Genomic DNA, 22805 nt, shown 5'->3' with positions numbered 1-22805 from the left:
ATCTGAATAGCCACAGGTATGCTAGCATGCAACACAGAATAATCAAAAGAAGGTTGTGGGAAGTGAACAGAGCTTCATTACGGAGTAAAATGAAACTGGTAAATCCTTCAGTGGGGATAAAAGCCCAAAGGTAGCACATCGGTCACGAACAACAAGTAACCAGCATTTTCATATGTTCTCTCCCTGTTAAGATACCTAACCTTGCAAGTCCTTTCTGCTAGACTGGAGAAAGACTAAGACAGGGAGAGAATCATTTTTCACTTACAGGAGTGGTCTTAACATCTGAAAAAACAGTTGAAATGGCTCAGACATTTGGGACTGGTATTATTCCAGAGAATCACACCAGCACTGATGAGTATTTTGGAATACAAGCGACAAGTGAACTCCCACACCAGGGTTAATACTCTTGGTCTGAATCTTCTTCCTCCAGTTTCTCCCAATTTGATAAACAGCATAAAATTGTTTCTGGCTGAATATCACAGCACATTTGGAGAACTCAGTAATTTGGCGTCAGTACCACTTTATGTCTTCAAATCTCCATAAACAAATGACAGATAAGAAAATGACTTTGAATGTAAGTTGTGATCATTTCCCTCATCTAGAAAAGCATTAACATTCCTTTACAGATAGAAACAATGAACAAAATAATGTCTGAAGCAAGCAACGCAAGATTTCAGACCAAATCTGTGCCAGTCGAAGATTTTTCAGTCTCACAGATTTCTCTTGGTCCTTTCTCTAATTGCTCATGCCAAAATAATGAACATCAGTCATTTATTATCAGCAGCAATTTGTATCCTGTCAAACTAGGAAATCTGTTCGCTACTTACTGCCCTGAAAGGATACAGGAGTACTGAAAAAACATTTCTGAAATGAAATATATTGGCCACACTTCTCTCTTGGTATCTCCAGTGACACTTCCCACAAAGATGGTAGGCTTTCCAAGGAGTAAGGCTTGAAGAGCTTGAAAAGCTCTTGTGAGGATATTAGGAAATTTTGAAGTTTAAACCTTGCTTTAACATGGGTTTCTTCTACCTTACTAGCACACCTATCCAACAACTGTGACAGAATCACTACACAAGGGTCACATAAGCAAAAGGTATTTTGCTTTTGGTTGGTTGGTTGGTTTTGTTGTTTTCCTCCTTACCTCCTCTTGATCCAACATTTGCTGTTTTAGCTTTTCAGCCAACTGGCTCTGCTGATTGATTTCATCATCCTGCAATGAAATAGGGTTGGAGACTTTTAGTTTCTTTTCACAGGTCTCATTTGATTGCTCTTATTTCCCCCTTTCTAGTAAGAATAATGCCACAGCAAACCTTGAACAGGTTTAAAACAAAGAAGATTCTCTCAGGTAATGCAAATCAGGCATCCACTCTGACACAGTCCTGATCTGCTTCCTTCAAGAATAATTCAGGCCTTGCTACATTTGACCAACATTTTTTTCTAATCAGTAAGTGAAACCTCTAAGAGCTTAGGGTAGGTCTTCTAAGAGGTTAGACAGGGTAGGTCTTCTCCATCCCAGAAAAGCTGTAATTTCTTAAAGACCTTAACTGTTATTTGAATGCCAGCAGCATCCTGCCTTGCCATTTGCACACAGACTGTGCTGAGACCTCATGCTACGGCACAGCAGAACTAATGCTCAAAATTTCTCCTTGGTATTCAAAAAAAAGAAACAGTGGGCTTCTTTTTTGTAGTTTTCTGCTAATTACACTTGAAAATTAAAATATGTTTTGATTCAACATTAAAGCTGTCCTGAAAACTTTTGCTAGTTTGCCTTTTAGGCGGCTCTCATTCATCACGGTCGATGTTTATAGGATGCCTTTTTCTCCACTTCTTATCTTCACACAAGCCAAAGCCATTAATGGCAAGTGCTCAGTAAATGTATTGCTGATAGCTTTAAGTGCCAATAATTTGCTTCAAGCTGTGCAAATCAAAAAAAGCCACCTGCACTCCAGAGAGTGCTCACAGCTAGAACAAGATGAACAAAAAAGGCCCAAGGGATGCTTTTGTATTTCTTTTTCTTCAAAATTCTAATATATAGTAAACATGAAGATATAGTTTCCCTTTATATTATATATATATATATAAATTTTCTTTCTCCCACGACTGAAACAATGTTAGTTTGCTGAACATGCATTCTGCCAGGAGGAGAAAGAGCAGTTCAAACTACACACCTAGGACACAAAATTAGCACCAAAAATAAAGCCCACCCATCTTGGCTTTGGCTTCCATTTACACACAGAGAATGGAGCCAAAACTAATGTTCACACCTTATCATCCAGCTGCCTGTAGAGACTGGCAATCTCCTCATCATACTTCTGCTTTTCCTCTGTTGAGATGCTGGCAACCACAGGTGTGATGTTGTCAATGATTGGTGTGTTATCACACGGCTCCAGGTTCTTCTGGTCTTTGGCACTGATCTGTTCGTCTTCAGGCACAGCTTCTCCTGCAGGTACACAAACCATGGTCACTACAACCCAGGGCACAGGAGAGGCCAAAAACACAGGCATCTCAGGACAGTCCTGGCTGAGGAACAGCCAGAAGGGTGATCTGGGCATAGGCCTGCCACTAGGATTGCCATAAGTAAAGCTAATGGGCAAAGGTAGGTGCAGAGAGATGGCCATGCAACCTCCAGGGTTAGAAAAACAATCAAACCAAACGTTGCAGCAGTTTGAATGGCTGCCTCTGAAAGCACTGAACTCCTGACTTCCCTTTCACTTGGGCCCTTTGCACATGGGATTAGCTCTGTGGATTAGCAGAAGGGGAAATAAGGAGGAAAAAATCAGACTTTCAGCCTAAAGCTAAAGACAATCAAGTGTCCCTTCCTCTCCAGATTTCCAACTGCCTTATTAGCTTTCCCTCCCCCATAATGAACTGCCTGAGCACCAGGACAACAAGCAAGACAGCTGCATTTAAACCAATCTTTACGTTCTGCCTTGTCACATCTAAAATGAAATACCACAGACCAATTTTCAGATGTTGCCTATGCATACCAGATAGGATGTTATCCCTACGCATTTTCTTTCAAAATTATTTTCTCTGAGGAGTATTCTCTTCGATAACCTAAGAGCATTCCAATTACAAGGCTGCTGCAGTTCAGTGAAGAGGGACAGGCAAGCTGCTCATGCCAGAAATTGAATCTACATTCATTAATCTGGTGAGAGACTTAACTGCTGAATGCTGTGTGCATTGTTCAAGGTGTGGGAAGGCTACATTCAAACCCTTCTGCAGAGATTTCTTTCATTTCTATGAAAAGCTAAGATATTTTAGTCCATATGGCTTTATGGGGCATTCTTCCTGCCCTGTGGGCACTGGCAGAAGCAAAAAGATGCAACCAGGACAAATGTATCAAGAACCAAAAAGGCAGGCTGCTTCAGATCAGAAAGCAAATCGAAACAGGGGAGGAAAAACGATGACCAACAAACAGTGAAGATTGTTTTTACAAGTTTAAAGCCAGGAAGAAGAAACTCAGAATCAAGCCTGAATGAACTTGCTAAAAGCACTGCTGTAGAAGTACTTTTTGCCCTGCTGCTAATGACTCAGTGATAACATAGAGCAAAATATACAATGATTTTTTTCTCTGTAGCATTTCAGTAGAACAGAGCAAGAAAGGAGGGCTCATCCAGAGCAGAGGAGCTGGCACGCTGGGCAGCAACGTGGTTGGACTGCAGAGCATCAGTTGGGTGCCTCCCAGCAGGACCTTGAGATTTTCCTTTTGTTGAACACAGTAGCTTTATATTTCAGACCACAAGTGAAAGGAGGAGGGGAGCATAAATTTGATACAAATGCTGAGAGGACATCATCCTTCTAACTGTAAGGCACAAACCTAATTGTGCACAGAAGTCATCCTTCAGGGAGAACAGGGCACAGCCACCTTCTGCTGTAATGTTATTTTTATTTTCTGAATGTACAGAACAAGCTATAGCAGTGGAGTATTTATGCATTCATCTTGTATTTTATACTCAAGATACAGCTTTGGCTACAATTCCATTTGGAAAGAGCCTCCTTTGACACAGTACCCTTCCAAATGATGCTATTCCAGAAGGTCAGACAAAAAATCAATAATATTTTGAATGCATTTGATGTATGGCTTGGTAACACCAATGAGAAAAGATGTAGGGAAGAGGCAGTGTGTGTATTTAGACAAAACAACAAAGGCAGCATTTTGTGTTTAAACAGCATGGATGTGCACAGGTTTTTCTTAAAGATTCTTCCTAGGATGGGAAGGAAATTCTTATTATCACACTGAGCAAACACAGAATGAAATGCAGAACATGAAAGTGCCAACAATTCCCAGTGCTCCACAACACACACAACAGACCGACCGTCTCCATAGCGATTTTACCATGTGGATAAGAGAAATATCCCCTGTGCTAAAGGGGCCCAACCCCCCAGGGAAAGATGCAGAAAGCAACCATTAGGTCACCACCTGATGTGAAAGGCAAGGAAACAGCACAGTGAGGTGGAAGAAAGTAACACTGCTTTGCACCCATAAGGGACAGGCGTTATCTTTTAAGTATGGACAGTAGAGATTTTATCTATGATTTGACAAGTGCAAGGCAATTTGTGACTAATAATTAAATCACATATTTGTTCTCGATGCTGGCAAGCAAGAGGCATGCAACTGAAAGCATCAGCACATAGAACTGAGATGACAAGCAGTATGGAAAGTAAAAATTACTCCAGGGAAGCAGCCGTTTATTGCTGTGGGGTTGTTGGGATTTCAGGGTGTGAGAGAAATGCAGGCCTGGTATGTCTTGGTTTTAGAGACACATATTTCTTTGTTGTTTATTAGGGGATTGGGTTTTGTTTTGTTTTCTTTGTAAAAGTGGAAGAGGAAGAAAAATTAAAAGTATGGTTTACTAAAATGATCTGTCAAAGCTTTTGTATTTTATATAAATATATGCAATTAGTGTGTATGCATTAAAAAATCCTTCCACCTTATCAAATGGAACTTAATCTTGTATCTTAACCTGAACAGCAATTTCATGTTTCTGTGAAGAACACTGGCTGTTCTTACATAGATTTCACTTAGAAGTCAGAGAAGCAGACAAGAGGTGATTCTCCTCATCAATAACATTCCTAGTCACTGTACTAGAGCACTACTTGTTCCAGTGCTAAATTAAATTATTTAAAATAAAAATCTTACCTTGAAGCAAAATGGAACTGATTCTCATGCCTGAGAAGCACAGTTCTTTGTAGAAAATGAAATTGTATCTTTTTTATTAATTTAATATAACTAACAGTATTGAGAATTATTGATGCACCTCCAGTGCAGGGCACTGGATGCTCAGCAGAAAGGATTCCCAAGTCTGTGGCCAGCAACAGGCAGCAGCGTGGCCAAAAGTGCTAAGCAAGCTGTGTGCTTTGGAGTTTAACACATAACTTAAACCTGCAGAAACACACCCAATCCCATTCTCCCACACATACCATTTCTCCACCTGTTCAGTTCCAGTTCCAGATGCTGGATAACATTCTTTAGACTCTTGTTTTTGTCTTTTTCCTTCTCGTACTTTTTCTTCCACTCCTCTGCAGTCAGCTCCAGATTCACAGAGACTGTGTTCTTAATGGTCTTAGCTCTGCGTAACAAACATAGGTGTCAGCTCCTCTGCAACTTCTATCTCAATGCAACAATAGGGATTTGGAAATTTTTCTATTACATCAAGGGAAACTACGAAACATTTGCAGTTTATTTCCTGAAAAGCAATGTCACAGTTCCATTTTCTCTCAGAACCTCAGTAGTGTTACCACCTAGAATCACAGAATGGTGATAGAAGGGACCTCAAGGATCACGAAGCTCCAACCCCCTGCCACATGCAGGGCCACCAACCTGCACATTTCACACCAGCCCAGGCTGCCCAGGGCCCCATCCAACCTGGCCTTGAACACCTCCAGGGATGGACGGGGCATCCACAGCCTCTCTGGGCAGCTGTTCCAGCACCTCACCGCTTTCATATTATTTCTACTGAAGCCTCAATAGAATTTTTCTGCCTTCAGTCATGTGTGGATCTGTCTCTGCAGATTTCTTCTGAAAGGAAAAGCTCTAGAAACTGTCTTTAGATAACTGACAAAAACAAGCCCAGTTAGTACTTCTCTGCTAAGGAAGCCACCAACTCATTATTTACAGTTTTTTCTGGCCTAGGGTGAAAAGCTCAGTGGGAGAAGGGAAGCAGAGGAGAGGCACAGGTCACTGATTGCTACCAGGGCTGCTGCTTGGCTGAGGAAGCACCTCTGCTCTGAAAGCAGCAAAACTAGCTGCTGCACCATTAGGCAAAAATCACCAAACTCAAATCTGTTTAACAATCACCACCACTTCATTGCTGTGAAAGTGCTCAGTTCCAGATGAACCTAAACAATTGCAAGAGAAAATGCAAAACGAGCAGAAAAAAACCACTCAGCATCTCTCCTAGCAAAACCACTTTTAAAAGGGAAAAGTAAACAAGTCAGAAAGAATAAAGAAAGCTGCAGGTCTTTGTTCCTCACTGCTCAGACCCGAGCCTCTCCAGACAAACCCAGTGTTAGCAAACACAGCAGAAATTTGCTCTCTGTTAAATGTAATGGAAGAACAGAGCACTGGTTTGTGGTGGGCTGAAATGCCAATGCAAGGAACTGCCCTCAGCTATCAGCTATAGATAAACTGGCTAACTCTCCCCTGGGGAGGGCACGTGATCTTTTATCATCTTCTTCATGGCTTCACTTAATGATTCTGAATCACCTTCTCAATATCATAGGATCATAGAATGGCCTGGGTTGAAAAGGACCATAATGATCATCTAGTTTCAACCCCCCTGCCACGAGCAGGGTTGCCAAAAAGTGTGACTTGCACTAGTGTGACTTGCACTATGTGGCATGCAGAAGTTTCATTACCTTAGAAGAATTTAAAAATAACCTTGTACTTCTGAAAGATGCAGACACCTAATGGTTGGCTTTTACATATTGTCTTATATTCTGCTAAAAGCCCACATTTCTACTCACTGAAAAAATGCCACACCATAAAACATACTGACTGCATTGCACTGCTGACAGATGAAGCACACAGCAGTAACTACGATTAAAAAACAACATAAAAACACCAAAAAAAAAAGAAGAAGAAAGAAGAAACTGACTCACTGCTAACAGAGAAGCCCATGAATTTGCAGCTGGGTCTGTGAAGGTGAATTTTACCCCTAACACTTACTTTAATGGTGATATTTCTTTATTGCTTGGCAAAATGGAGGATCTGGTAATCAACCATGAGTCACACACCTTTCCTTTAACGTTACTCAGCCCTTAATGCTGTCACATGAGAAAAATGGAATATCACAGCCAAAGGGCCTGGAAATGAAACCATTCCCCACAGACAGCAGTATTGCTGTTGGAAGTGCTGACAAACCACAGTCTGCTTGTACAGCAAGTGTGCTCCTCTGCAGGGCTGGCACATCAGCAGCCCTCCTCTTTGCGTGTCCTTCCTCACCATTAAATGCTCCCCAGGACCTCCTGTTTCAGCACAGCTCTACAGCTTCTAAGCAGAAAACTAAAACAACCAACACATTACTAATCAAACTGCCTTGCAAAGAATGCAGCCCTCTTCCCACTTCCTTCAGCTGACATCCTAGTCCTCAACAAGGAGCACTTTTATGGATTAGAAAGAGAAAACCTTCCTCCTCCTAGCAGTGTTAAGCATTTCTAGCACACGTTTTGCATTCGAGGTTTATGGTTGGTTGTGGTGGGATGGCCAGCACGTGTAGCAGGTTAACTCCCTCTGCTGCTCTCAGCTGTCCTGTCACTGCAGTCCAAGCTCTGCTAGCCAGCATGTGCAAAGGAAGTCTGAAAATTGTTTTGCTTTCCAAACAGAAGGGCAGGTTTTACTGATTGCTGGAAAGAGAAATGGAACCAAGAGAAATGTGAGCTGGAATAATACAGAAACTGGGCTTCCTCTACATGCACTTCCCATGCAAACAAGTTCCCAGATCCTGCTGGAGCACTGCAGACCAAAATTAAGTCCCTTCATGAATCTAGAGGTTTAAAAAGCAGTCACACACACAAATCCATGCTCCATGGCCCTGTAATTCCTTTACTCTGAACTGTTAGATCTTACTGTTCACCTTTCTTTTTACTTCAGACTCTGCCTGCAGATACAGAGCCCACAGAATGAAACCCATCACAGTGCCTACCTGCAATTTAAAACGAAATGCAGCTTTACTTCTTAACCACAGCAAACACCATGACACCAGAGCCTTACACAGGAGGAGCCAGCAGCAATTCTGGGACTGCTCTTTAGTTTTACAGAGATACAAGATCCACACTTGTCTGAAACCATCTGAAGTCAGAAAACTCTGCATGGGGAGGTTTTAACTACGATCCATCCAAACATTTAAACTTCTGCCACCTACAAAATCAGCAAAGCTCTGTATTTGAGAGTCGTTAACAATTTATATTGACTTCCATGCCATAGGAAGCAGAGCTCAGAGGAATCCAGGCTATGTACAGCTACCTGACTGCACACAGATCCTTCCTCACCTGCACAAATCCCAGCAGCAGACAATTTAATCCTGTTTCTGGCATCGCCAGATGGTGAAAGCGTTGTGGAACTGTCTGCCAGCCTTAACCTACAGCATCACCCTTAATCCCCACAGCTGTCCATTAAGAGGGGCTACACCAACTGCATCTCTATGCCCTTCAGGGCCCAGCCTGTATTTTTATATGCTCTTATGTGAATGCACTACAGAGCTCATCTTCCTTCAACAAAATCTAAGGAAGAGCTCACCTTAAACACTAACAGCGGGGAGATGAACCAATATAAGATTTCCAGGTTTGTTTTTTATACAAGATTTTGATTTCCTATATAAAATGCTCCATAACAGTGTCAATTTTAATGCAAAACTTATGCCAAGTGGAAAACATGACCTATTTCCTGACCAAGATAAATTAAATCATAGTACAAAGTGTTAAATAATCTCTCAAACAATCTTAAGCTGCTAGAATTTTCTTCATTTTGCTATCATGCAAATAAATATATACGACACAAAGCAACACACAGCATATCAGAGATCTCTTTAGTTATAATAAAAGTAATCATGTAATGAGCCTGACCTGTTTTGGCAACCTTTCCAAATTTCATTGGAAATTCGTATTTCATATGACTACAGCCAATGATATACACACAAGTAAAATCTTCCTTCCAACCACGTCCACATTTTGTTAATCCTTGCTTGCTCCTAAATTATTAACGATGCTCTCAACATGCAAAGCCATCATGGTAATCTGTCAAAACTGTCAGCATTACACTGCATCCACATTCTTCAGTTTTCTAAATTAACAATTTAAAAAAATATTTTTTTGCAACCATAACAATAATCATTGAGATGCCATTCAAGGAGAAGATACATCTTAAAAGCGACAACAGCAGTAGGAGGCAGAGCAATACCCAATGTTTTCCACTGAATTAGCCAGCAGAAAACTGCCCAACACCATTATCTTCTCCACAAAACTTCAAAGAACTATGAGAACACTTCATACTTTCCAAAGTAGAGCAGCTGTTGGCCAACGCTAACATTTCTTTTACTGGTACCATGCAGAATAAAGAAACAGTTTGCTCAACTTCTTCAGTTCTATTTTTTGAACAGCTTCAGAAATCGTGACCTCCACATTTAAAAACGCCTCTTCGTGTCACTGCCACCAGCACAGCTGGCTCAGAACACATGGAAGAGCTCCAATGAGAGTTATCTATCTTCGTGCCAAGTAGGACTCACCGCTGTCCAAACATCAGGGTCGACTTTGTTTCTGCTTCATTGAAAATAGAAGGAGAACAGCATATAACAATGGTGGTTCTGCAGTTTCCACCGAGGGAATCCTGAAGTATCCGGGTCATTTTGCTGTCACGGTATGGAACATGAGTTTTCTAATCAAAATACAAATAAGATGCATGAACAATTTTTTTAAATAGCAGTAGAGAATATGAGTCAACAATGACAGGATTAATGAACTTTGAAGCATACAGTCCTCGAGTGCTGTGGTTTTGATTGTGCTATGATGAATTGCACTGGATAACCACTCAAGTGAAATCACTAACAATTTGCTTTTTTATCTTTAGTAGAATACTAAAACCATTATTGGATTGTGGTTGAAAAATCAATATTTCCTTCTTTCTGAACTGAAACCGTAGCTTATTTCTTATATGCATGATTTCTTTTATGCACGATAAAGAAAGATAAATAAAGTTATTCTAAACCAGCACAAAACAAGATTACTTACAGTTCCTTCTGCCAAGGCAGATATCACGTTGCCTAAAGCAGACAAAGACTTATTGATATTTTTAGCTTCATCAAGAACAGCACCCTCCGCTCCAGTTTTGCTGACCTACCAAGAGAGCAGGCAACAGTCAGGCTCAGCTACTGGCAAGTCAGTGCAGATGGGGCAGTGCAACAATTGAAGATGCTCTTGGAAGAACAACAAAGCAAGCTTATTCTCAGCCAAAGGAAATTTTTACATGCACATGGTTAGTTGAGTAATCTCACCAGTATCTCCAAACATTTTATGAAGAAAGGTTACCTTCTCACTTCCAGCCAAGTCTACCAGGTACAGTTTTCCACTAAGTTTCTTCTCAGTTTCCACATTTTCTTGTTTAATATTAATAAGGAAGATACTGTGACTTCTAGAGCTGTGTTCATTCATATCTGCAGAGGAATCACATTTTAAAAGTGTTGTGTAAGTGACAAGAAGTTACATTTCAGTGCTATCCAATGGCTAACAAATTCAAGAGTCCATTCATTGGAGTCCTGGACAGCAACATCTCACATCCACAAACCATGGAACAAGCTCTTAGTTCCTCCCCCCAAGACCTAAGTTAACCAGAATCATAATACATGACAGGCTTGGAAAAAGTTTTTTTACCCCCCTCCCTTTTTTTCTAAAAGAAAAGTTTATTTTTTCCCCAAACCAATGAAATTGAACCAGAAATAGTATGAAAAGGATTAACATTGACATATAATAAGATAGCACTTCAGGGATACAGAAAGGAAGGAAGGTTCTCTCCATTTGTGCTTCTTCATGAGTATACAGCACACACACAAAAATCTCATGTGATACAGTAACACTATTTAGACGTGTTGATGTATTGATGGTGTTGATGTAGAACTGCAATAAGAATGTGTGTTCAACATCATGGATAGAGAGAGAATTCTAAGCCCACAGAACACCTACTTGTAACAGCCACGTGGCGGTTAGCTTTCCCTTCATCAATGACATCCAACACCTCCTCAGGACTAGATACAAATCTTTCTGTACAACCCTGGAAATGAAACACAAGAAAAGTTTAGAAGAACACGAGTCCTCCAAATGCCATCAAGAATCTATAGCAAGGATGATCAAATAAGGAAAAGAATCATCAACATCAGACCCAACCACCAGCAAGGCAGTGACCCACAGCTGCCTTGGTACAACTTTCAGCAGCTGCTGATGGGAAAGGTTGAGATAATTTTTTTTCCAGAATTAAATACTCAGGCAAATCCTAATGTACAGGAGAGAGTTTCTACACTCAGCACATAAAGAATGCCACAGCATATATGCCTACTGCTAATTTGGGTGAGATTATGCATCCAAATTAGTTTTTCTCTCTCGATCCATGCAAGACAGAGCACTCTTCCTCTACAATATTAGTAAGGGAACTATCTTATTTTATTATTCTTACCCTCTCCAGGGTCAGAATAAACAAAATGATATTTATGTACATTATTAGGGTTCACATATGTTCACAAGAAATATATGGTATCTAATTAAGGGCACAGGAAGTCATAAAGCAATTTACATGAAATCCCAGCCCAACAAATCTGCTCTAAAATACTGCAAGACTACAATGACAAAGTATTAAAAAATTCTTCAAGATGTTCTCTTTCATATTCAACACGAAACAGACACAGAAATACTGAGAATTTAACATCACTAGTACACATTGTAAATGTTTGAAGTCAGTAAAGCAAAGCAAACAAATGATTCAAGCCCATTAATATTTCAAGAAACTGTTTGGATTCAGGAACTAATACTGCTTGAGCATTCAAGACAGAATATCAGTTGAATCATCTCAGTAAACACACAGGTATACAAGCATAAATGAATGTTTATGTCTATTATCTAAGAAAAATGAAAGGCTCAGCTTCATCTTTGCCACGTACCTTCACGTATGGAACTCTGTTCTTATCTTCATGTACAGCGAGGTTTGTCTTTGACACTAGAAAGAAAGATGGAAACCATGAGGAACATTCCATCCATAAGACTGTGTCAAATATAGACATGACACAAAAACGCAAATATTCTGAATATATTACATATATTCTGAATATATTACATCTGCCAACACAGAGCGTAGTAATTGCCTACTCCTTATTAACTAATGCTATTTCTGTACATATATTTTGTTCCTTTTTCTGTAGATCTTGTACCTGTTTCTTTATAGTTACCTTTATGGAAAAGACCTTTTCTTTACTGCTTGTCTTGGTATGACAAAGGCTAAACGATCTGAATTTGTTCAAAGCAGCAAAAATTCAAAAAGAATCAGAAGATCTCATGGGAATTCCAAAAAAAGCTTGAATAGATGTTCCTGAGTGTTACCATGATTTACATTTCTCTGTCTTCAGGCTGATTCCAAAAAACATAAGTTACTTTTCTTAACATACAGACACACAAATGGTTATCTCCCATAAAATTCCACCTAAGAGAAGCAAAGCAAAGGAAAAAACAATAATAACAAAAAAAATAACCCCACCTCCAAAATAAGCCTTTGTATTCTTTTTTACAGTAAATCCAGTGGTAGTTTGCAAGACTCAGAAACAGCCTCTGTACCCACTGGTAGATGACCAAGCTGGGTAGCACTGCCAAAGCAGTGCACCACTACTGATGATTTAAACTACAGAATTCTCTTTCAGAAACCCAGTCAGTCACACAACTTCAACTTAAATCATTCAAAGACAGAACTGAACCAACACTGAAGGGAGAAGAAAGCCCCAAACAAAACCAACCACCACGTAGTTCACAAAATGTGAAACTTACCATCAAGGAGGTCCCTTATTTTGTCCAAATAGATCTCAAAGTAGGAAACCTAATTAAAGAATCATAAGCAGTATGGATTTAAACTCCAGCAGTTTAAAAATGCTTCTATATTTATCTGTCCAAATGAAAAGCACCAAACTAAAAGTAAAACCCATCTCCTGCATGCTTTGAATTACATCTTTCTCTTTGGAACGATTTCCATGCCAACAAGCTCTCTCTATTTATCGCTGGTCCATCAGTAATGTGTGTCAAAAAGCTTCAGACAAACCTCAGCTTCCTCGTACTTTTGGACACAGAAATATTGAAAAGAATCAGTGTAACCCAGTTAGTATCATTTCACCACTGCACCACTGCGACACCACTTGCAGGGCTTCTCTGACAAGAGGCAGAGCAATATTCACCAGCACAAAGGCAGGCAGCACAGCCCGTGGTTTAACACACCACTGACACAAGCCTGACTTACACACATTAAATGAAACTCTACAATGAAGCATATTGTAAAAGCTCTTTCCTGAATCAAGTCTCAAATAGCAAATGGAAAACGAGCTTCTCTGTCACAAAAAGAGACAACTGTGCTCGGGATAAAAAACAGAAAATAAGTTTAAGAAGTCGAATGAATGAGTGACTATCTGAATAAAAGGGCATTCAACTCCAACAGGGGCAAACAGAAACATGTTGTCAGAGTGGTGCCTAACTGCACCAGAACTAAGATTTACCTAGGGATTATTTAGCAAATCCAATACCAGATGGCTAAATCCATAAATTCTAACCACCTAGTAAAATCATTTTATCTCAAGTGAGAAAGAATTTTATATATTTGTTTGTTTGTTTCTTTTTGACAACTGCTATTAAATACAGAAGTGTTTCAATTTGGGGCATTTTCTTCATCTGTGCCACATTTAAAACCATCTTTTGGGCCACACATTTCAATAGTCTGGCTCACCCAGACTCAGCTCACGTGCTCTGGACCCACACATGCAGGAGACATCAAGTTCCCCACCCAGTTCTAAATGGGTTTCAATTAGAGAGGGAGAAAAAATTGATATTAGTTTTCTCAGCTGGCTTAGTTATTAAAAGAGTGTGACAGTTTGGTTATAATCCTGCTCCAAATGACAGAACGTGCATTTCTCTAAATGACAGCTCCTTGATAATCACTCACTCATTCACTGCTACTTAGGCAGCTTTTCTGTTACAATATTCATAGATGTCAGCTAGGGTAGGAAACCACAAAAACTGCTCAGTGCTGGCAGAATGTGATTTACAGAGTGATAAAATTCTGCTGGGACAGGAATTTAATATGTCTGGTGTCTTGTACAAGGGGGTCCCCATCTGTTAGCATCAAAACGTTATCATGTAGAATAGCAGTAGACAGGAGAGTTTTACAGCTGATGAAAAGAAATCAGTGTCACTGCTACAAAAACCATTTCTATGAAAATTCAAAGGCATCTCTTCTGAAGAGCTCAACATTTTACATTCTACAGTCTATTCAAATACTTAGATGGTTTATTGTGAGGCTGCTTCTGTCTGCACTTCATGTAGCAGTGACTTCATGTGTAAGCTCAAATGCTCCCCGTTCAAAATGACCTACTCCTTCCAGCATATCAGTAACTGGTTCAGAGGTATTCAGATGCATTATTGAAATGCACGTGCCCAGAGCACCATCTTCTAATACATGTCCTCAGTAAAGCAGTTTGAATCACAGGTAGGAGAAAGGAAAAATTCAGCAGCCACGTGCTCTAACCAGAATCCAGTTTCAGCTCCAGCTCTGCCTTCTTTCAGCTGACCCATTACATAACATGCCACTCTGCATTTACCTTTATATGAAACTCCAGGTTCTCATCCATGGAATAGATGTGATCAAAGATGTCGTGTGCAATTCTCGGAATGATTCCCATTAGCTGAGGGTCATGCAGCTTCCCCTATGGACACAAAAGCAAACCATAGCTTGGAAATTGTTGCTTAAGCAAGGGAGAAGGGAAAGCCTTGTTAAAACACACCTTCGTCCAGTGGGGCTCTGCACACAAGCCTGCTGCTCCGTGGGGATTTGCTTGATGCAAACACACATAAAAGATGGCAGGGTGACTCAACATGTTAGCACTCTTCACCCCACGGAGCACCTATCTGTTTTGTCAGCTCCTACCACTTGTGATGCATGCTGTCCTGCTGCTATGCACGCTGCCACTCTCTGATTTAAGACAGATAAACAAACACAAACAAAACAAACTTTCCAATTACCGCCTGCTATTCCCAGTTAAAAATCAGCTATTTGGAAACACGTCAGAAACAAGAAGCCTTAAAGCATCCCAATTCTCTTTTTGCCAATAGCAGCTAAAAGGAAGGCTGTGTTGTGGGGACTTGGGGATTAGAGTAATATATTCTGATTTGAGCTTGCTCGGCCTGCTGCCAGAGAGCAGTGCTTTACAAACACCACTGTTCTCTGTGTTAATTTGCACAGCTACCTTCCTCTATTCTAGGAAGAACTGAATGTGAGATCAAACCAACTGCCCTGGCTGCTTGGCTTTTAATTGCTTTGCTCATTTTGAAAAAATCAGACACAGATTGGAAAGATGGCACTGATTGAAACCTGAATAAAAACGTAAACTGGAAATAAAAACCTTTTCTGACTGCAGCACGCTCAATTGTTATTTCCACGTTTCAGTGAACCTGCATAAATATGCAATAACAAGCACTGAAGTCAACAGGCATAAGACACCGTCGGAGCCCTGAGATTGGACTGTACCTCTTGATCTTCAGAACGTCAATATCTGCACAACAAAGTATTGTGCTCCAAATTTTGGTTGGGATTTTTTAAAAAACAAAATGGGTAGCCATGCAGTTCTCAATGATGGGAGCTCAGATTTGAGCTGGAGCTGCTACCAGTCATCAAGCAACAAGAAATTTTTAGTAACACAGGCAGAAAGTCACGAACACACACATTTCTCAGTTATGTATGCTTGTGACCGACTGGCGAGTCCCAAGTTACTTAACCTTTATTAGTGCACTTAAATAGAGTCTTCCTTGACATCATTTCATGCTAAAGCTGGTGAAATGGCTGTCGAGTCATTAACCTAGGATAAAAGGAAATCTGACATGAAGAACCAATGCTGTCTCTCTCTTTCTCTCCCTTACATCTAAAGCAGCTACCAGGTTTCTCCCTTTCAACTATGTATATCGGGGGAAAAACAGAAGAAAGAGGCTGAAAGAGAGAAATCAGTTGCTTTCCTGACTGCCTTCCCTGTAAAGCAGCACTCAGCTGTATCTGAACAGCATTTTATTCATGTTCTATAAGCAATATTAACTTCTGCAATGGAAGAAGTTAAATGCTATACCATACACAGCACCCTATGAAGCTCTGCAAAAGCTAAGAAGTCCTGGTTGTACAATATGCTGTTTTAATTCAGCGAAAGAGGGGAAAGAAATCTGTATGCATGCACACTCGAAACAAAACCCAGCACTGTGTTTTGCCTTGCCAGCAAAGGCTTCACTGCACAATGCTTAGCTCCATTACACAGCACTGGTTTGGGGCAGACGCTGCAATGCAATTTTCACACTATTCATTCATTCCTTCTCAGTGAAGAAGTCCTTAGGTTCCACCGAAGCCAACTGACTACCCGTCCTGCATTACTGCACACAGACAGTCTTCCCAAAGAGGATAAAGGTGCTTTTAATAAACCAGGATAAACAGAAATTTGTTGGTATTTCTTCACCTCTCCCATATGCAACCAAAGGTGCATCCAAACTGTAAAGCAATGTAATATGCATGATCCAGCTAGCTGTGGCAGCTACAGATCCAGAAACAAAGGAGCTAAGCAGTGCCTCCTTTTCCATAGGAGTGCCTTAGATTGTTGCATGGATTGCTAGCTCAGCCAAAGAACACTGTGAATTCAGAGTTCTGTCCCAGGGACTTCTGCCTGCACAGAGATGTGTCAGCTCTGGCATCTCTGCACTGTGCTGCACTGCACAAGGTAAGTGGTGCTTGGTCTCTGCATAAATGACAACTCAGGGAAGTATTTGTTTACATGTTCTCCTAACCTCTAGGAGCTGTGTAGGTCTGCTTTCCTTTCCATAGCTTTCACTATAGTGAGAAAGTAAGTTAATTTGTAAAACAAAATGATTAAGGGTACGTGTAATTCAATCACTGCACCTACAACTTTGTGAGCTTTGGCCTTCTCATTATTTAAGTCAGTGCTGTCAGAATAGTAATGAAGCAATGAAGCAAGATGACATTCACTGCTTTAAAAACGGTAATACCAGCACTCCATTGAAAAATAATTGGTTTAACTTCATTTGAATGGATTTTTATTAAAACAGGAATTCCACAGAGAGCATACATTGGAAGGGAAAACAAAGGAAACGATGGCTATTCACAGAAATCTGCAGGGAAAACACTGCCATGGGTTTGTCTGTGATTTCAGAATGAGTTTGGAGAGAAGTGCTGCTGCTGCTGTCACTTTGACACTGCAGTTAGTGAGCTCCCCCAGAGCACCAGGACAGAGTTCTCTGCTCATTAAGGCCTCATTTTAATAACAACATTGATTTTTAGGGGTTGGACTAGATGATCCCCAGAGGGATCCCTTCTGAGCCCTACAATTCTGTGATCCTACACAGCAAGCAGACAGGGGATAGTGAAGAGCAACATTTGAGGCACTGCTGCTTGACTTTAAGATGTTGACATGGAGGGACTTGCTATTGAAAACTGTAATGTAACAGCAGAGCCCATCAGTTTCTCCTGTTGAAAAAAAAAACTACGTGTTTTTAAAGAAGATATCCATCCTGCTATGTTTTGTTAAATGTTTTATTCACCCAGGAGAAAGGTAGATGTCAGAAAGCCCTTCTTGGCTGTATTACACTGCCGTTACGTTAGGTTAAGCCTAACACTGATAGCAGGCAGCATTCTGCATTTCACAGAAAATCCTTTCCCTGCAGGATTTCACATTTCTTCAACTTCAGACTATTTTTTCCTCCACAACATGCTATAGCAACATTACAAGTGGATGTTAGAGTCAAAGAGGGATTAAACTGCATTTAGACTTGATTCCACTTTAGAAATGACAGCTTCTTTTTTATTAAAAAAGCAAAATGGACGTTTTTTACAGTCGTTTTCTTCATCACAGCTTGTAATTCCGAATATAAATTGGCTTTAAGAGATCTTTCCCCATGCCATGTGGAAGGACCCCGCTCAAGCCCTGCAGACATTTTGATGTAATTACATTCAGAGCGGGTGGATTACTCAGTCACTGTGCCATCTGTGAGGCCCATGCTAGTGATTTTCCCCATCCCTAGTCTCCAAAGGAGGCAAGGACAGACTTAATAAGACATGAGGCATCAGTTATTGCATCCTCCAGGAAAGAAGCAACTGTGGCAATTAAACAGCAATTTCATCAGGGCCTGATGAGGCTCTGGGAATATTGCTTTCCTTCTCCTTTACCCTTCAGGTCAGGTAGGTCAGCTGTGTTAATCACGTAGCAAAACCATCTGACGCTGTTAAACAAAGGACAGCTTTTTGTTTCCCTTCATTTCATTTAGCAATGCTTTGCTCTGGATCTCCTGTTGAAAGTTCATAGTTGAACCCAAATGCTTTAAGACAAATACATGTGGCTTGTGCAGTGCTGTGACAGAACAATCCTATGCTAGCATTAAATGTTTGAATAATCCTTCTACTATAGGAAGGGACTAGAATACGTGCATGTCCCTGTCAGAGCAGCAGGGGAAAAGCAAACCAAAGCAAAACAAAAACTCATACAGAAGAAGAAAAAAGACACTGTGGCAATTCCTGTAGCAGAAATAGGAGCAGACTTAGGACCTCAGCCACAGGAGCTGATATTCTCCTCCTCTAAGGCAACAATTTCCAAACGCATCAATTCATCCATCTGTGCCACAGCATGTGAGGGTGGTATTCCCAGAAGATGAGTACAAATGAGAAGACCAATAACCAAGGCATGAATTTGAACAATCCTGCATGTAAGAGAACTGTATCCATATTACTGTATTCTCTGTGGATTAAGGAATCTCACTCAGCTTCTTCACAATTGATACAGACGGCTAAGCTGTCATGACAAACATGGAAAGGCTATAGTGGTCTGTATTTATAAGCCCCTCACAGCTCAGTGTTCCAACTAGTAGCTTTGTTCAAGCATGCAGTACATAAAATTCTACTGTTGCTGCCCAACTGCTTTAACTTTGCCACTGTACCTCCATAGTGTGTGTCTTTCCTGACGACGTCTGCCCATAAGCGAAGATTGTGCCATTGTAGCCTTCAAGAACATCTGCAAAGGAGAAGGAAAACAATTAAACCTCATAATGGCATCTTAAAGCTGCACTACCAGTGTTTCATTCATCTAGAATGTGGAAGGTCGGTCAGAAACATACAATGCAAGTCGCTATCTTCAAGCCTCCAAAGAGGAAGTTAAACAAGCTCACACTTTTTCTACTACTGTATCACTCAACAGTTCAGAGCCTTATTAATTTTCAAGCTTGTGAGCAAAGCAGGAGAGCAAAGGAAGAAGAGAGACAAACAGGAACTAGCTCTGTTGAAAACAGACTTCCATCAATGCAGAACAGTTCTTTATATTGTATACTTGCTTCCAAAATGACTCTGCACATAGCAGGGGGGTTGAAGCTACACGATCATTGTGGTCCTTTTCAACCCAGGCCATTCTATGACTCTATTCTATGATTCTACTTACTGTAGGAGCTAATGAAGGAGAAGAAGCCTTTAGTCTAAAGATCAGTAGTAGTCACACATGCTGCTCCCATCAGACTACCCCACTGCCTGTATATATATGCACATGTCCAGATTAAGTATTATTACACAGACAAATGTAATCTCGTTTGCATCTCCCCATGCACGTATACAGATGGTCCAGGCCTGCAATGGGACAGACTGTGATCTCCCAGCATACAAACCAGAGAGCCACCAACCCATTTAGAGTCATTTAAAACAATATGTGCAATTTTTTTTTACATTGGGCATGCCATGAAAGTTAAAGGAACGTTGAAAACAGGCATTAATCCTGTGAGAACTTGGAAATCCTGAATGGAAACACTGCATGCATCCCAAGGCCCAAGCAGTAACGTGTGTAGGTTCAGCACAGGCCCTTCTTGAGGGACTATGCTGCCTGCATGCAGACACATGATAGTTGGCCTGCCAAAAGGATGTTTGGTGAAAGGCTTTCCACTGAAGATGGTTAATTCACCATCTGTCAGCTGACTAAAAAGAGAAGACAGGCCCTGAGACAAACAGCCTGCCCAAAACTTCAAGTGGAAAAAAACAACAGATGAACAGGAGTGATCCCACGAAGATCAGCTGTGGGTTTTATGTAAGTCATAACAAACACGAGAGCCCGAGCACTTCTCCATTCCTTGCTGAGCCCTCCCTGCAGTGATTTTCAGCTTCACTCATTGCCCCGGATGGCCGCCCGGCTCAGTCCCAGCACTGCTGCCAGATGGTGCATTGCTGCAAATGTGGCAACACAGACACACTGGCACTGGGCATCCACAAAATCTGACAGCACCAGCAGCACTATGCTGCCCGGTAAAGCTCCACAACACACTGCCCAGCACACACAGCAGCTTGGAGCTCTGGAGACCTGGAAATGGAGCGATGGTGAGAACTGGAGGCATTCAAGGCCAGGCTGGATGTGGCTCTGGGCAGCCTGGGCTGCTGGTTGGTGACCTGCACACAGCAGGGGGTTGGGACTGGATGAGCACTGTGCTCCTTTGCAACCCAGGCTGTTCTGTGATTCTATGAACCGGAATCATAAAGGCCAAATGCAGCCTTTGGGAGCACACCCAGCGCCTGCCCAGCAGCATACTTAGTGGGTTGCTTCTCAAAATCTCCTTCCTTACGTTTCTCATGTACAGAATGTGACATACTTTGGCTGAATTACCGAGCTACTTACTTAAACCTGATCCCATTTCTTTTTCAGCTAAAAAAAAACCTCATTTGGATCACTCTTATTGTCAACATCGTTATGACAGCCATTGTTTTAGAGCCTGTCAGTCCAGCTGGTGGTTTTGGTGATAACATTAATCACAAGGAAACCATCAGCCACTTCACGGGAGTGCGATGAAGTCTGATAACAAATGGTAACCTTGAAAAGCGATCTGTAAAGCCTCCAAGGTTTAAATATTGCTTCACATTGTGACACCTTCAGCTGATATTTCCATGAAGTAAATCACATTGTACCCAACTATCAGAAACAGAACAGCCTGCATCACATTCTTCACTTTATTAGGCTACAAAGTGAACATCCAATGTTTTATTTCTCTCGCTATATCTAACTTTCACAGAAACAGAAACTCAGGACTGCTGCCTCTAAGAGCCACGTGAGACACCACACACACAAAAAAGGCAAACCAATTATTGGACATCAACTATCCAACATTAGCACACACTGGAATACTGGAACTCTTTGGAACACATCTAGAAGTGGAGCTGTGTGTCAGCAATCTGAACAATCTCTAAGCTCTACAAACTCCAATCCCACCAGTTTTTATTAAAGGCTTACCCACGTGAAGAAGTCAGAATTGCTGTAATTATCCTCCCCTCAGAGAGCAGGCAACTTGAGCCTTTATGACTCATTTCCTCTCTACAACATCAAATAATTAGCTTCTGGTCCTGATCCCCAATCACCCAGACTATACGTGTGCTGGCAGCACACTTCCTCCTGAAGAAAACCCAGGGCTGGCATCAACAGAGCTCACTCCAGGGCCCTCTCCCTGCAGGCAGCATCCAGCTCACCAAGCTGCTTACTCCTCTAAAGGCTGCAGAGCTCTCCAGTACCGCTCCTGCACCTCTGAGCAACCCCAGATCTCCCATACCCACAGCGTTCACCATACAGCTTTGTGCTGTAGCCAGCTGTGACAACATCCCCACTATCTGAACACTGTGATTTAAAAACAAAAAACTGAGGACTGAACCCTGGGAACAAGCAGGCCAGCCACTGCATGGAACCACTGAGGTACAGACAAAAAAAAACATCAAAAACCCATGCCTGCAATAATTACTAAGTTCTGGTATAGACAGCTTTAGTATCCTGTCTTTAAATAGCTTGAGTGGACAGGGAGACATCATTTTCCTTCCCCTGAAATGGCACTAAGGAAGAACAACACCTACCTTTAACAATCTGCTTGGCACAGGCATTATAAACTTGCTCCTGGGTTGTGTTGGGAGGTAACACTCTGTCAAAGACATAGGGCTTCCCTTGCTGCAAAGCAAACAGAGACTTTTGTAAGAGAAGGGACATCACACACAGTTATACAGACCCCCTTAAGCAGGCAACCTGAAACACAGCAACTACTTTGGCACAAAGAAAGCATTTGGTGCGATGGGAGCTACAGTATTTTGTTGACTACAGAGATGTGACATCTCGTGTTCTCTGCAAACATCTCTTGAATAGTTGGCAAACAAAAAGCAGCATAGGCTTTCTGGGTGCTCCCATTTGGGCCAGCAGCTACTGTTGCAGGAAACAATAAGCTGAAGTACCATCAATCGAGAGCTGATTCTTTTCCCCCTCTACTTAAAAGGGAAAATATTTATATTAATATTTACCAAAGATTTGCTGTTCATCACTGTAAAATGGTGAAAGCTGTGTTGTGAAAAACACAGACCAGAGCAACTTGCAGGTCCTGAGAGCTCCTTTCCAGTGACACTGAGGTGGCACAGCACAGACCCAGTACCCAGAACTTGGGCAGAAACTGCCCAACCTCATTTGTATGCTTAACCTGCAGATAAGTATTGGTAAAACCATAGGACTGACATGACAGAAGCAGCCCAGTCAGGC

At 41.3% G+C, this 22805-nt stretch overlaps 1 protein-coding gene across 3 annotated transcripts in view; it reads right to left on the bottom strand.

Moving 5' to 3' along the window:
• The window catches only part of KIF5C (kinesin family member 5C), a 49401-nt gene extending 27118 nt beyond the window's left edge, over positions 1-22283 (bottom strand). For all 3 annotated transcript variants that reach the window (XR_004160378.1, XM_031554258.1, XM_031554257.1), the window contains exons 1-12: positions 22139-22283; positions 19213-19286; positions 14835-14939; positions 13021-13069; positions 12147-12202; positions 11179-11266; positions 10528-10652; positions 10231-10335; positions 9729-9877; positions 5428-5576; positions 2268-2443; positions 1145-1213 (exon numbers count right to left, since the gene is read on the bottom strand). Coding sequence is in view for 2 of the 3 variants with exons in the window: in XM_031554258.1 (XP_031410118.1) it covers positions 1145-1213; positions 2268-2443; positions 5428-5576; positions 9729-9877; positions 10231-10335; positions 10528-10652; positions 11179-11266; positions 12147-12202; positions 13021-13069; positions 14835-14939; positions 19213-19286; positions 22139-22268 (1275 nt within the window). In the remaining variant the exon portion in view is untranslated. The remainder of the gene's footprint in view (positions 1-1144; positions 1214-2267; positions 2444-5427; positions 5577-9728; positions 9878-10230; positions 10336-10527; positions 10653-11178; positions 11267-12146; positions 12203-13020; positions 13070-14834; positions 14940-19212; positions 19287-22138) is intronic.
• Positions 22284-22805: the final 522 nt, after the last annotated feature.

Source organism: Meleagris gallopavo, chromosome 7 (genome assembly GCF_000146605.3).
Source record: "Meleagris gallopavo isolate NT-WF06-2002-E0010 breed Aviagen turkey brand Nicholas breeding stock chromosome 7, Turkey_5.1, whole genome shotgun sequence".
Lineage (NCBI taxonomy): Eukaryota > Metazoa > Chordata > Aves > Galliformes > Phasianidae > Meleagris > Meleagris gallopavo.
The sequence above is the reverse complement of the archived record's forward strand: the minus strand, read 5'-3'. Positions and strand labels throughout refer to the sequence as shown.